This window comes from Pholis gunnellus (assembly GCF_910591455.1).
Source record: "Pholis gunnellus genome assembly, chromosome: 24".
NCBI classification, from domain to species: Eukaryota; Metazoa; Chordata; class Actinopteri; order Perciformes; family Pholidae; genus Pholis; species Pholis gunnellus.
The window spans coordinates 6,564,388-6,579,518 of NC_136551.1; the positions used below are offsets into that span (position 1 = coordinate 6,564,388).

At 46.0% G+C, this 15,131-nt stretch overlaps 1 protein-coding gene across 5 annotated transcripts in view; it reads left to right on the plus strand.

The window, feature by feature from the left end:
* The window catches only part of dgkza (diacylglycerol kinase, zeta a), a gene marked incomplete at its 5' end in the record, with an annotated part of 77,038 nt that overhangs the window by 11,495 nt on the left and 50,412 nt on the right, over positions 1 to 15,131 (plus strand). For 2 of the 5 annotated variants that reach the window (XM_079186050.1, XM_079186049.1), the window contains 8 exons: positions 9,990 to 10,098; positions 10,310 to 10,405; positions 11,164 to 11,241; positions 11,597 to 11,659; positions 12,864 to 12,920; positions 13,061 to 13,129; positions 13,219 to 13,290; positions 13,373 to 13,489. In XM_079186050.1, the coding sequence (XP_079042176.1) occupies positions 9,990 to 10,098; positions 10,310 to 10,405; positions 11,164 to 11,241; positions 11,597 to 11,659; positions 12,864 to 12,920; positions 13,061 to 13,129; positions 13,219 to 13,290; positions 13,373 to 13,489 (661 nt within the window). Of the gene's footprint in view, positions 1 to 6,200; positions 7,127 to 9,989; positions 10,099 to 10,309; positions 10,406 to 11,163; positions 11,242 to 11,596; positions 11,660 to 12,863; positions 12,921 to 13,060; positions 13,130 to 13,218; positions 13,291 to 13,372; positions 13,490 to 15,131 lie in introns of those variants that run through there. The other 3 variants (XM_079186047.1, XM_079186048.1, XM_079186051.1) reach the window with 3 other exon arrangements.

A 15,131-nucleotide genomic window follows, 5' to 3' on the forward strand; every position in this document is an offset into this window, starting at 1 on the left:
ACAGAGGGAAACTCTATCAGGATGGACAGAAGTGTGATAGATGTCATGTGTACAGAATGAACAACATTACAGAGTTACAACACATTCGATGCATATGACAGAATGTTTCCAGTCCCTTCAGGACTTGGACCCTGATGGTTATTGAAACAATAGGAAGCAGTAGTACTACCATTATGAGACAATACATGTACATGGTAGCACTACTGTTCACTGTCCTCGTACACCCTCCTACTGGCTCTGTTGTTGTAACAGCCTGTAAACATTGTGTGTGTGTGTGTGTGTGTGTGTGTGTGTGTGTGTGTATAGTTCCAGTCATTAGCTACTGTTTAGACTGAAAACATGTCAGCAGGTCGACTGACAACAGAGAGGGAGACAGAGTTGGCTGCTGTGTAGACTGAAAAAATACCTCCATGTAGAGAGAGATAGGTCCGGTAGAGGCCTCTCTCCATACAAGGCCTCCAACAACCACCCTACTACTTCTACAAATTACATTAATGTAGTACTTTTATTTATACTACACATGTTCTGCCATTTATGTTGTAGAGCAAAGTGAACGGCTGGCTGCTGAGGTTCACTGCCAGTGTTGAACTGTTTGGTTCCTGTACTGGACAGGACTTATGTCCCGTCCCGCTTACAGTTGCCTGAAATGCTGAACAATATTAACCATATCATAAAAACCCTATGAAAAATGAACACAGTAGTAACGCTACTTCAGATGTAAAAACGAAAGCGGTTCACTTACTAAAGCTGCTGTTCACTATTTAAAGACCAAGTCCATCCTCCTTTCTTTGATTACAAAGAGTTTAATGACGCGGTTGTACAGTACATCGGTTCAGTTCCAGTAAGAGTTCCTTCTTGATTCATGGACGCCAGTGATGACAGTCAAGTCTCCCCAGTTGTATTTCTTGAATAATAATTTAATGCGTTTGAGGGCTGAAAATGTCCACTCGACAGAGGCAGCAGGTATTGGGATTGTCACCGCCCAACATGCCAAAACGCTAAAAATGTAATTTCACGTAAAAACGTCTTACATATTTTTTAACTTTAACTCTTTTACAAAGTTCTGCTAACTAGTTACACACCAGTAATGTTGGCCCACTGACCAATGACCGCATGTTAATGCTGACGTACTTGTAGGCCAGCTAGAAGCTCTGACATGTCAAAGAATACACCCAACATGTCAAACTAAAGATCTGATTGGTTGAAGACTATGACAATCAACAATATCGCCCCCATTTACTTAAACTGCAAAGGGATTCACTTTTAAGTCTGAAGGCCACCGGAGAGATTTTTTTAAATAGTAAAATAAATATTGTTCCTGAAAATAATACCAGATGTCTTCCAGCGCGTCCACAGACATCTTCTTCTTCTGTTCAATCTGCCATCATCTATTCCAGCATTGCCATGGCCTATGTGAAAAGACAGAACTGTTCCCTGAATGCAGCGCATGTGTACATAGTGCATTTACTGGGAACTAGTGCTGGGCGGTATACCGGTTCATCCGGTATATCGGTTTTAATTTAAGATCACTGTAGAAGTAGAAGAAGCAGCTATATGAGAATAGGTGGAGATCATTTAGGGAGAGAGGCTCTCGCTCATGTATACAGCCTCCCTCCATACAGATATGATGCTTTGTGTTTAGTCCCAGCCCATAGAGGAGGACCACATTGCTCCCAACTCTGTGTATTTGCATAGCACGCCACTCTTTTTCATGTAAATATTTAACCCAACAGCACAGAGCTCTGGATAGTGTCACACACACACACACACACACACACACACACACACACACACACACACACACACACACACACACACACACACACACACACACACACACACACACACACACACACAGCTCTATATTCTTCCTCCAGGTTACTCATTCAACAGAGGTTTTACCCGCTTTAGTTTTCCCTTTAGCTTGCTAGCACTCAGCTAGCATCACAGAGGCTGTAACCCGGCAGTCATTGATAGAACACAGATGTTATTATTGTTCCAGCAGGTTGTTTGTGTCTGATGGATTCATTGTGAACTCTGAACTTGGCATGTATTTTGGTGTGATAGAAGAAAGGTCAGGACTATCCTGATTACTGAAAGCTAAATGAAAGAGCAGGTCAGGTGACGTTGTTGCTTCACTAAACATTAAACTGTTGTTTCCTGTTTCCAACCAACAGTCGATCTGTTTTGTTTAAAGCGTGACTGTGGTCTTTATTATTGTCGCTATGACCACGAAGGTCTCCTAATCTTAACCCAGCCGCTCTAAACTCACTCTACCGCTCCTGAAGCTGAACCATAGTGGTGACCGTACGTCATCAGTGATGTGACACATGAGTTTACAAGGTTCAAACAGATGTTGTCTTCCTGCTGATGAAAAGCACTTCTATGTGTGGAGACAGATGGACAAACCTGAGTATTCATGGTCTCCAGAGGATGACCACCATCCTGCCACTTGTACACGAGAATATTCAAATATTACACCCAGACTTCATTCAAAAGAAGCTTCCGTTTCCTAAAAAAGACATTTGGAATAACATCTGCTGGGTACTCTCTCACTCTCAAGGGGACGAACCCTTGTGAGTCAACATCCTGGTTGTGTTTCCTGTTGGGACGTGTTGGTGAACAACACTAAACATTCAAGGAGTCCTTCTCTAGTGAAAGTGTTAGTAAATGAGTACTCTTCAGTACTAGGTATGTTTCTAGAGATAGAAATGTCTCTGACAAAGAGCCTTAAGCTGTGTTGACATGCAAATACACACTCAGGTGGGTCATGTTTTATACAGAGTACTCATCTCTTCCTCACTCTGCCCCATTATGGTAGAGGATTATCACTGTAGAAAGCAGCTGTTACATAACAGCAACACGCACACACACACAGTCATCATCTAGTTGTTTAGAGGCTGAGGGGGTAGGAGGGATGGAGAGGGAAGGATCAGAGGAAAGGAAACTCTTTACATTATAAACTATTTATAGCCTGACATTGACCAGTTTTCTGAGGCTGACATTGATATTTGAGAGTTAATGATGCTGTGTATCGGCCTTATTGGACGACATGTTGGCCAATACAAGATATGACTATTATCTTGCTGATAAATCACTGGGACTGTAGTTCATGAAGGACCACCATTTGTGTTTTCATGACCCACAAACGGCACAAGTCTTTTGCTGAACTACTGCTACTGGAAGCTGGTTAGCAGCAAGATGACAAACGTGTTCAGAAAAGTTGTTGAAGCTAAGTGAATATGGAGGTGAATGGACTGTGTGGACCAGACAAAGCATGGCTATATAACACCAACAAGGATTCAAGGATCATTTATTGTCATTATGCAGCTCAGGGATTGCGCAACGCAATGCAGTTGTGGCTCATGTGTAACACAACAAACACACAAACAAAGACAGTTGAACATTCCTGTAGAGCATTTTTTTGTATTTCCATCATAAAGGATGTAAAACAATTCCCTGATCAGATAATATGGCCGACATCTTCACATTATAAAACTCAACATGAGGACAACATTGTCCTTCTACTGTGTTTGAGCACCATGCATCATGATGTGAACACAGAGTCCTGCTCTCTGTCTTGCTGTCCCCCCATCAAGTTCAGCTTGATCCTGGACCACGATGGATCCAGGTCTCTGTGAAGATGTGGACTCAACAGTCACCGACCTCCCACTGCTTTCATCCATCTTATTATTCTGCGGTCGGGCATCAGACAGCCAGGAGCATGCTGGGTAGTGGAGTAGCCTCAGGTCCTAGCTGGGTTAGCTTAGCTTCCATCTGGGCTATCCACTATGGTTCAGTTTGGTGGTGTTTGGTCCGGCAGGTCTGGCTAGTGGGTCGGCCGTGGACGGTGATCTCAAACTCTGCTGCACTTCAGTCCCCACGTTTCTTTTCAGATGTTGATAAATATCTATTCTGTCATATGCCATCAGTGATGAACACGATAAAAAAGCAACAAATAAAGACAAAAATGTAGCGACATTCATGGGAGCTACCAGCCGCAGCTGGACAGCTGCAACAAAACCCCCACCACCACAAAGAGTACAAGATGAGAACAGATGTGCAGCACTGCTGCAAATGAGCCGGATATCCTGTTAACGGCGGCCACACTGTGACCACACGCTTCACAGAGCTGCTTCTTCTCTCGTAGTTTTACTTTAAACTGTGACAGAGCTACTGCTGATCTCACTCTGAGTACTTCTGCATGTGTCAGTGTTGGCTCCCACGGCTTCATGGTTCGCATTGTCTGACAGCATGAGTCATCACTGTCAACTTTATTATGCCCACCTCAATAACAGGGCTTTGATGAAGGATCTAAAGTCTGTAAGGATGAAGTTGTTCATACGTTCCATACGTTTACACTTGTCTCAGTGGAATGTGTTCACAAGTCCTTCCCCTCGGTGATGTCGTGACGCCTTTCAGCTTGTGGAATAGGATTCCTTCCACTGTTCACTCAACTTGTGTTCTATACAAATCCACTTCATTTCCACTGAGCGACTGTGGCTCAGCGGTAGAGCGGGTTGTCCTTCGATCAGAGGTTTGATCCTCGGCTCCGCTGGTCCATGTCGATGTGTCCTTGGGCAAGACGCTTGACCCGCAGGCTGTACCTGAGGTGTGTGAATGAGTATGAATGTTAGCTAGTCCTGATGGTGGTAGCCCTGTCATCAGCGTGTGAATGGGTGAATGATGGCATGTAGTGTGAAAGAGCTTTGAGTGGTCGGAAGACGAGAAAGGAAATATACAAGTACAGTCCATTTACTATCTAATTGAACCCTAACACCAGGACTATACATGTCAGTATGACTGTGAACCAATCTGTGGTCTAATGTGGAGCTTCAGACTCTTCTGCTGGCCACAGCATGAAGAGATACTTTCAGACTCAGCTAAATGTGTCTCTCAGAGACACATTTCTACTTTTCTATACCAGAAGAAGAAAAAGTCCCATCAAGCCTCGGGACATCAGAGCATGACTCTGGCTGAACCAGTGGCCTTCTGGGCCGTTTTTCAAACCCTCGAGCTAAATCAGAAAGTAACAACTGTTTATCAAGAGCGTGCTCTGTGTTGGTTAGGAGCAGTGGTCTGTAGTGCTGTCTGGTCTGCAGTTAAAGGGTTCTGGGACACATGTGTCTCATGAAGCAGCTCTACTTCATGTGGAGCATGTAAACTAACTTCACTAAACTGATTAACATTAGATGATTAAAGCTGTATTAGTTTAGTTTTCAGGCACTTATCAGTTCATTCATTAATTTACCAGAACGGAACGCATTAATCAACAGCTCAGTCTAAACGTTGGCTCATCTTCATGGAGTCTCTGGGCAGAGACTCCATGAAGGCCTAATGTTATTAATGCAATGCTTTAGCAAACACTACAGTACAACACAGTAGCATCCAGATACAATCCAATGAAATAAATCAATAGATTACTAAAGACTGTATCAATCACTATGTGGCAGCAAACCAAAACCGTGAGCTAAATGAGGCTAAAGCTAGCGGGCTGATGAGAGTGGGTGAGCATCACACAGTGCTTTATATGACTTGTATTTGAGATGAGTCATTACAATGAGTGATTTGGAAGCTTCTGGTCTCCATTAACAAGTGGTTTGAACCCACTGAAAGATTTAACAGCGAGTAAGAATTGTGTCCCACATATTGTGGCCACGGGGTGTCCTTTACATGGAAGAGTCGTGCGTTGGTCACAGTAACACACTCCATGAAAGAAGAAAGTGAAGGATGAGGGAGCCAATGAAGGGCTGCTGGGGGACTGAGTGATTTGAACTAAGCAGCACTGCATCAGGGATCCATTGATCGAGTTAAACAGCTGATTCAGCATGGCAATGCCTGATCTGTTCAATTAGTTTGGATGGAAATGTACATTTTGTTTTGGGTATGTGTAGTAATTAAGCAGTATTCATAACTTGGAAGGAAGGACTTGTTGTACCAGTAAGGTTTGTGGAAACTGTTCTCTCTGTTCATGTCATTTAGGGAACACATTTAATAAACAGAGCTTTTCTAAAGGAAGACTGAAGAGAAGGAGAGGAGCTGCAGTATCATCAATCATCATGGATACCGTCCAACAGAGAGCTCACCTTTAACCTTTTAGCTTGCTATCAGAGAATCCGGGAGGGGCACAGCTGTGTTCTTTACCCATCAGATACCACATATCCTTTTAGTACCTTCCATACTGCACCGCCCTTCCTGACATGATGGATTTCTTCTTCCAACGTCGTTTCCGCCGTCGGCAGAAAGGACAGAAGCATCCGGCTGGTCCTGCTCTTCAGACCAGTAAAGCCAGGAGGCGCTCTAGTGTCGGGCTGCCCTCTGCAGCATTAGTGCAGTCCAGACGCTCCTCTGTTGGCTTACCTCCAGTTTGTACTGACCAGTGCAGGCGCCCCAGTGTTGGCTTACTGGTGGCCAGTGGACAGAGGAGACAGGTAGGATTAACAAACACAAGTGAAGCAGTGGGAGACTCTGGAAGAGGAGGATTTCAGTATAAAGCCTCTGGCTCAGCGCCCTGCGTACATCGAGGGATGGCGATGCGACATCGACGTCCTAAAGTCAAATCTATTGAACCTCATTTACTCGGATCCTCGATGTTACTTGCGAGTGTAGTCCAGATGGGCAGAGGAGTAGAGGGGAAGGAGGAGGAGGAACCGGATGCCCCCCCATGTTCCTGTTTGGAGTCCGATGGAGAGGAAGGGAGTGATGAAAAAGTGGAGAACACACCTGTAAGCTTCAGCCCGACAACTCAGATGCACTTAACCCAGGCAGTCAATATGAAAAACATCACACCCAGCCCCTTGCTCCGCCCTCCTCGCTGTCTGAGACAAAGGTCCTCCCACCTACTTCCAGCCGACTCTGTGCTTCGATGCGGTGATTCAGGTTATGAAGTTGATGGTCGCTATAATCGCAGAAGCCCAACTCAAGTTCACCGGACTTTAAATAAGCAGATCCAGACTGCCAGGACCAGCCCCAGTCTGGGTCAGCTGGCCTCAGCAGGTCTGAGCTCTGAGACACATGTGTCCTCCTCTGAGTCTACACTCCATAAGAGCTGTTCGTCACCAATGGGGGGACCAGAGGAAACCATTTACTATGATCCTTATCTGGAAACATGGGAGAACTTCCTGTCGTATGTAACACACACTCACACACACACACACACACACACACACACACACGAACAACAGCAAAGTGTTGTATTGGTTTTGTATTTGCAGACTTCTTGCTTCTATGCTTCCACAGATTTACTACCTACTACTTCTAGTACTCTTTCTAGTGTGTCGAGGAATGTTCCTGCAACACGTACAGTCTCTAGAAGAACCATGTCTAGATGTTCTGACAGTCCAGTCATTTAAAGACCCTTTGTGGACAAACACCCACTAACATGTGTCTCTATCCTCAGTGGGACAGGGACCAATGACTCTGCAGTAGAGATGGAAACATGACACCTGGGTGCACACGATGATTATCGCCTCTCTTCCAGAGCGATGCTGTGACATGTGTTGAAGTTAATATATAATACATAAAATCAACAGGGATTTGGACAAGTATTATAATTTATTAATGTACAAAACATACAACGTGCTATAGTAATTACAGTAACCACAGTGACATTTTCACTTTACTAACCCTGTTTCTGCTGCCGGCTGGCATGACATCTAGCACGGCGACTAGCACGGCGTCTAGCACGGCGTCGAGCACGGGCACGACGTCTAGTACGGCACCTAGCACGGGCACGAAGTCTAGCACGACGTCTAGCACGGGCACGGCGTCTAGCACGGTGTCTAGCAAGGCGTCTAGCACGGCGCTAGCACGCCATCTAGCACGGCACCTAGCACAGGCACGACGTCTAGCACGGCGTCTTAGCACAGCGTCTAGCACGGGCACGACGTCTAGCACGGAGTCTATCATGGGCACGGGGTCTAGTACGACGTCTAGCATGGGCACGCCGTCTAGCACGGTGTCTAGCAAGGCGTCTAGCACGGCGCTAGCACGCCATCTAGCACGGCACCTAGCACAGGCACGACGTCTAGCACGGAGTCTAGCACGGGCACGGCATCTAGCGCGACGTCTAGCACAGGCACGGCGTCTAGCGCGACGTCTAGCACAGGCACGGCGTCTAGCGCGACGTCTAGCACAGGCACGGCGTCTAGCGCGACGTCTAGCACGGCATCTAGCACGACGTCTAGCACGACGTCTATAGTATGACGTTTTCCCGTGTTTAAAAAGCAGCATATACATGCTAAGTTTGGTGGGAAAAGGCTATAAGACAGCTGTGATTTGACAGTCTCTGTCCTAGTTTTTAGTCGAGCTGGAACTCTCATCAGCACCCGTTGGTGCTGACTTTCATATAAGTCACAGGATGACAGTCATCTTGAGAACTAACTGTCATATCTGTTTGGGATGTTCTATTTGTGGCGCCCCTCTGACCTCTCCCTTAGCGTCCCCGTCAGACAAACATGTCACTGTAACACACAGAGCTGGGTTATGATTGGTTAGGAAGGTCGAGCTCCCAAGGGGATGAACGTTTTAGATCTTCATGATTGGTTCTTTCATTCCTCCTCGCCTGTTTAACAATGTCTGATCACATAATAAAAATGATCTAATTACATTCTGCATGTCAAAATGGAGGACATCCAAATGATTGATGAGAAGCTTTTTAACTGCGACTAGCGCTTGTGATATAACATGTTTCCGTTATGCTGTCATATTCAGGTTGACAGCAGTCGTAAAGAGTGAAATGCTGCTTCATCTCATCTTTATTTGTTTATTATCAGCTGGTCTTCATCTGTCTAAAGGAAGCTGCGTTATCTTTCTAGTTGTTCTCACAGTGTCTGTTTCACTGGTGTGGGATCAGTTTCCTTCCCTCTTCCTGATCAGTTGCTGCTTCAGATACATCTTTGAGATTCAGCCGTTGAATCATTAGAAACATTTGTCCAGTGTTCACATTTAGTTGTTGATTCAAATATGTGAAATTATCAAACAATCAAGCAACCAAAAATATAGCTTGACCCAGAGGGCGTCTGGGTGGACCTCCACAGTCCATGCCAGGTCGCTCGTGTTTGGGTTTATGTGTGTCAGCACGGTGACCTGTCCAGGTGTGGGGAGTTATTTCAGGTAGACCATCACCATTCACATGCTGATACTAGAACAGTTTTACAACTTAAGAGGGATTCCATGTGGTGCACTTGTACTTTTTAAACCCTACCCTGGTTTATTTGTATTTGTACACTTGTGACCACTAGAAGAGTGTGCTGGTGTCTGTATCCGTCTGGACCTTCTCTGTTCTTCTTCCTTTGCTGGGCATCATGACGAGCCTTTATGCTATCTCTGTCTCTGTCTCTCTCTCTCTCTCTCTCTCTCTCTCTGTCTCTCTCTGTCTCTGTCTCTGTCTCTGTCTCTCTGTCTCTGTCTCTCTCTCTCTCTCTCTCTGTCTGTGTCTCTGTCTCTCTGTCTCTCTCTCTCTCTGTCTCTGTCTCTGTCTCTGTCTCTCTGTCTCTCTCTGTCTCTGTCTCTGTCTCTCTCTCTCTCTCTGTCTGTCTCTGTCTCTCTGTCTCTCTGTCTCTCTCTCTGTCTCTCTCTCTCTCTCTCTCTCTCTCTCTGTCCCTGTCTCTGGCTCGCTCCACCACCTCTGCTCTCTCCCTCCCTCTCGTTGAACTAAATGCGGTGTGTTCCCAAATAGCAGCTGATGAATGTGACATGTGATGTTTCACACGAGGTGCTACACATTAGAATATGAATTCAAATCTTTAGAATTTGAATCCGCCATTGACATTAGAGACATGAATGAGCTCCACATAAGGACTTGGTGTTGAAATTGTGTCCGTAGTGTTTGATATGCTGATATGTTCGTGATGCCCGATCAGGAACATTTCACACACGTTTTTAGCTTTCAGACTGTTTGAAATCTGTGTGACGTTGACAGGTTTTACCTTTTCTCTTCTCTTTGAGTTTTACTGTCAAGACAACGTTGTTTCTCTTTGTGTTTCCAGGAAAGCAATCGCTAAGTCCGGCCTGCACCATCTGCCCTGTCAGCCCAGCACATCGTCCCTGAACAGGAGCGACCCAGAGGCAGATATCCGCAGCACTCTGGACTGGACTGTGAGTCTGGGCTCTGATCCCTCACAGGACAACCCTCCCTCTAGTGTGTTCTTCTATCTAACCCTATCGAGTCTATCTAGAGCATAATGTGCCAGGATCTTTGTGGATAAGCACACACAGGGTGTTCAGTCAATGTTTCACATGGCCTCAAACAGCATCAGTGACTTACCGATGTAGTGAGCCAGCTGGTGTCCTCTGTTTGTCCCTGTAGGAGTCGGCTGTGTATGGAGAGCACATCTGGTTTGAGACGAATGTGTCTGGAGACTGCTGTTATGTGGGAGAGCAGCACTGCATTGCCAGAGCACTGGTGAGTAGCTCCTCCCTCTTTGTGTTCTCAATACCACGACTACAACTTCCATTCATTAGATGGAGCCAAGTGTGTTTCCCTTTAGTTTATCACACTGAATCTTTACACGTCTCACTAGATATTCCTTCAGTGTCTGCACCAATGAAACTACTTCATCCAAGTTACAAACCAATCAGATGCACTGGTGGTGGTCACACGAACAGCAACATGTAGTAGTTTTCTCTCGCTCAGCTGCTCTATGTGAATAATATTGAACATCAGCATCAAGGAAACCATTCCATACCATTCTGCAAAAGGCTGAATAATGATCAGGCATTATTTGTGGGTATTTTTGTGAGCTCAACCCACTTTGCACCCAGTTTCCCGCCCTTATGATACAGCAGGTCAAGCTGTGTTGATCCACTTCTGATGCACATTCAGTGTGCATCAAACACACTCGCATCATCTTCTCATTTCACTCATGTCAGCTCTCAGTCCAACATATATTAGCCTGTCACATGGCACGTACACAAAGGGGTCATATGTCCACATCATCCACGTCTCACTACTTAGACCGGTCTCTGCTGGACTCCTGGTCACGTTCTGCAGCACAGGACTGCCCCCCAGTGGTCAGAGATGGTTACTGCCTCATATGTGGCTGTCCACATTACTGTTGGTCAAAGGACCGATGGTTTCACTTTTGGTCCTTCCTGAAGCTTATTTCTGTGATTTTCCTTTTCCATGTTTCACCTTCTCCTTCTCTTTCTTTCTCTTTCCAGCAAAAGTCTGTCAGTCGAAGGAAGTGTGCTGCGTGTAAGATAGTGGCCCACACCATCTGTATAGAACAACTGGAGAAGGTAATTCCTCTGTCTCATGTATTCAACGCACTTAACCAAGCGGATTGATCCAGGAAATGGAATGAGTTCACTGTATGAATCTACTTCATGGAGACAAGAAACATAAAGACACAGGTGTCATCACAGACAGATTAAAGACGGATGTTTAAACCGTCTTTCACGAGGGACAAAAGGTGATGGCGGCGAGATTAAAGAAGGATTTTAACTTTTAGTCCTCACTAAGAGTTTAAGATCGGAGAGAAGTGAAAAGGAGGATTACTTTAAACCCTCAGACATGATGGAAATCTACGCTTCTCTTTATTGATGTCATCAGAGGACGGCTTGTCTTTAACTGTTGCTCCTGTCTAACCTGCAGTTTCCCAGCTCTAGAGCCATTCGGTTGGACGCCACCCTGCCTCTCAATGAGCCCCACTTTAGAGTGAGACACACAAACCTCCTCCCGTCTCTCCTCTCTCCTCGTCTGTGGTGTCTGGACCTCCCTTCAGCCATTCTTAGTGAAGCCAGGTCACAGCATGCTATGAGTGCTTCCTCAGGATGAGTCTTTATAGGTGGGGCAAATGTCTGAGGGGCTGCCACATAACCAGATACCGCTGCTACAGATATAGCATGTATTCAGGTTTGTGGAGAGAGCGAATGGATTGTAATGTAATCCAGGTCAGACACACACCCTTTGAAAACTTCCACTTTGGTTCTGGCATGATGAAGGGGTCACTTTCTTTTCTCTCCATCTCCTCTACTTGTTGATCAGGGTGCATTGATAAATGAGTTGATTTCAAAGGGATATGATACTAAGGCCTCTTTCTGAAGGCCTAACAGCGCAGAGGGACCAGGACTGGTCCCTGAGACAAAGTCCAGGTCCCTCTACTAGCCCCTGTCAAACACATCCACTGTCTTCATCAGCAGACATCAGTCACATGCCATCAGTATCTCTCTTTATTTATGACTCATCATCACTGTAATAATCACACATGGCACATAATAATACACAATAAACCACATTAGACCAAATGTGAAAAGAGTCAGCACAGTACCGAGGACAGTTGATTGATGGACTAGAGACAGATCACAGTGACGTCTCTCTACAGCTGCGTTAGTGACCCATCATCCGAGTTCAGTTCTCATTTTGAGCAGCAGAGCAGCCACCTGAAAGCAGCAACAACGTGAGTCTGTAAATGATGGAGCCATCAATGCTTCAACGAACTGAGACATCATCTTATCTCAGCCAGTCATCAACTTTTATTTCTCCAAGCTGTCGCCTTTGTCTTGATATCAATAGTAGAGCACTAATCATGTGACACTAATGACCAACGGATCCATTTTTCAGTATGAAGGTCTGTGATATGCAAGGCTGAACCAGGAATGACTAATTCATGATGTTCAGCCTGGCAACCACAGTGTCTGCTGGTTCCCTCCCTGCTCTGGGTTTTCTTTTCTGAGCTCACTTCATGATGGGGAATCGTGGTGCCTCGCCACTTTCACTGCAGCAAAGTCACACATGTGTGAACCTCTTTGGCTTAAGTGCTCCTTTCTCCTAAACCATGTCTTCCTGATCATTGGAGATGCTTCTGTTCTGGCGCTCCGAGAAGAAGCCTCAGTTCATCTCTTCCTCTGCTCTTTTCCAGATTAATTTCAGGTGTAAACCGTCTTTCAGAGAATCCGGCTCTAGGAACATCCGAGAGGTGAGTTTGAGCTGCTGCTGGAGCCGTTTTAGGCTCAGGGACCATCAGGGAATAGATTAACATTGATTCAATGTTCTACAAAGTAAGCTATTTAATAAGTATTTTTAAAATGATAATCAGTGTGATTTGTGCGTGTTCAGCCCGTCGTGGTGCGTCATCACTGGGTGCATCGGAGACGGCAAGAAGGCAAATGTAAACAATGTGGGAAGGTGAGTGTGAATTGTGATGATAATAATTCACTGCTTCTTTCAGCAGCACAGAGGCACTCACTCCTTCTTCTTCCTGTCTGTCTGAGCAGGGCTTCCAGCAGAAGTTTGCTTTTCACAGCAAAGAGATCGTGGCCATCAGCTGCTCCTGGTGCAAACAGGCTGTGAGTGGGTTTAACAGTCCTATTCGTTCTATACTTCCCGTCTCAATACAATTCATGTATTCAACTGAATGTCTTTCTTTAGTACCACAACAAGGTGTGCTGCTTCATGCTGCAGCAAATTGAGGAAGCTTGTCCAATAGGAGCTCATGCTGCTCTTATAGTTCCACCCACATGGATCATTCGAGTCCGGCGCCATCAGGTAACTGTTGACTCTCACCTTTTTTGTTCCCCAATAACATTTTTATTTTTGTTCAATGAGTTAATCCACATCTCCTTTCCATAGCCAACATCACCCCCACCCTCCCTAAACAGTCCTCGGGGCTACATTGAAAATCATATTGACAATAACTAGTGTGTGCCCGCTCTGATGGCCGATGGCTTGTCTCCCAGTGGTGTCGAGGAGCGTGCACGTTCTAAGCGTGTCGCACTGGTTCCCTCGACCAAACACCATTTTTGTCAAACCCAGGTTTTTGATACTTTTACGTCTTCTTCAGCACGATGATCTTCACCAATAATCACCACTGTTATGATTTTTTAACTGTGAATTCAATCAGTTGAAGTAAAAAGTTAGCCTTGAAACTGGCCCGGCCCATGGTGAGACCAGTCTGCTGGTAAAGTACTGGTTGAGTGTGTAGTGTGCAGTACGTACTGGTTGAGTGTGTAGTGTGCGGTACGTACTGGTTGAGTGTGCAGTGTGCGGTACGTACTGGTTGAGTGTGCAGTACGTACTGGTTGAGTGTGTAGTGTGCAGTACGTACTGGTTGAGTGTGTAGTGTGCAGTACGTACTGGTTGAGTGTGCAGTGTGCAGTACGTACTGGTTGAGTGTGTAGTGTGCAGTACGTACTGGTTGAGTGTGTAGTGTGCAGTACGTACTGGTTGAGTGTGTAGTGTGCAGTACGTACTGGTTGAGTGTGTAGTGTGCAGTACGTACTGGTTGAGTGTGCAGTGTGCAGTACGTACTGGTTGAGTGTGCAGTGTGCAGTACGTACTGGTTGAGTGTGCAGTGCGCAGTACGTACTGGTTGAGTGCGCAGTACGTACTGGTTGAGTGTGTAGTGTGCAGTACGTACTGGTTGAGTGTGTAGTGTGCAGTACGTACTGGTTGAGTGTGCAGTGTGCACTGGTTGAGTGCAGTGTGCACTGGTTGAGTGCAGTGTGCACTGGTTGAGTGTGCAGTGTGCACTGGTTGAGTGTGCAGTGTGCAGTGTGCACTGGTTGAGTGTGCAGTGTGCAGTACGTACTGGTTGAGTGTGTAGTGTGCAGTACGTACTGGTTGAGTGTGCAGTGTGCAGTACGTACTGGTTGAGTGTGCAGTGTGCAGTACGTACTGGTTGAGTGTGCAGTGCGCAGTACGTACTGGTTGAGTGCGCAGTACGTACTGGTTGAGTGTGTAGTGTGCAGTACGTACTGGTTGAGTGTGTAGTGTGCAGTACGTACTGGTTGAGTGTGCAGTGTGCACTGGTTGAGTGCAGTGTGCACTGGTTGAGTGCAGTGTGCACTGGTTGAGTGTGCAGTGTGCACTGGTTGAGTGTGCAGTGTGCAGTATGTACTGGTTGAGTGTGCAGTGTGCAGTACGTACTGGTTGAGTGTGCGGTGTGCACTGGTTGAGTGTGCAGTGTGCACTGGTTGAGTGTGCAGTGTGCAGTATGTACTGGTTGAGTGTGCGGTGTGCAGTACGTACTGGTTGAGTGTGCGGTGTGCACTGGTTGAGTGTGCGGTGTGCACTGGTTTGAGTGTGCAGTGTGCAGTATGTACTGGTTGAGTGTGCGGTGTGCAGTACGCACTGGTTGAGTGTGCAGTGTGCAGTATGTACTGGTTGAGTGTGCGGTGTGCACTGGTTG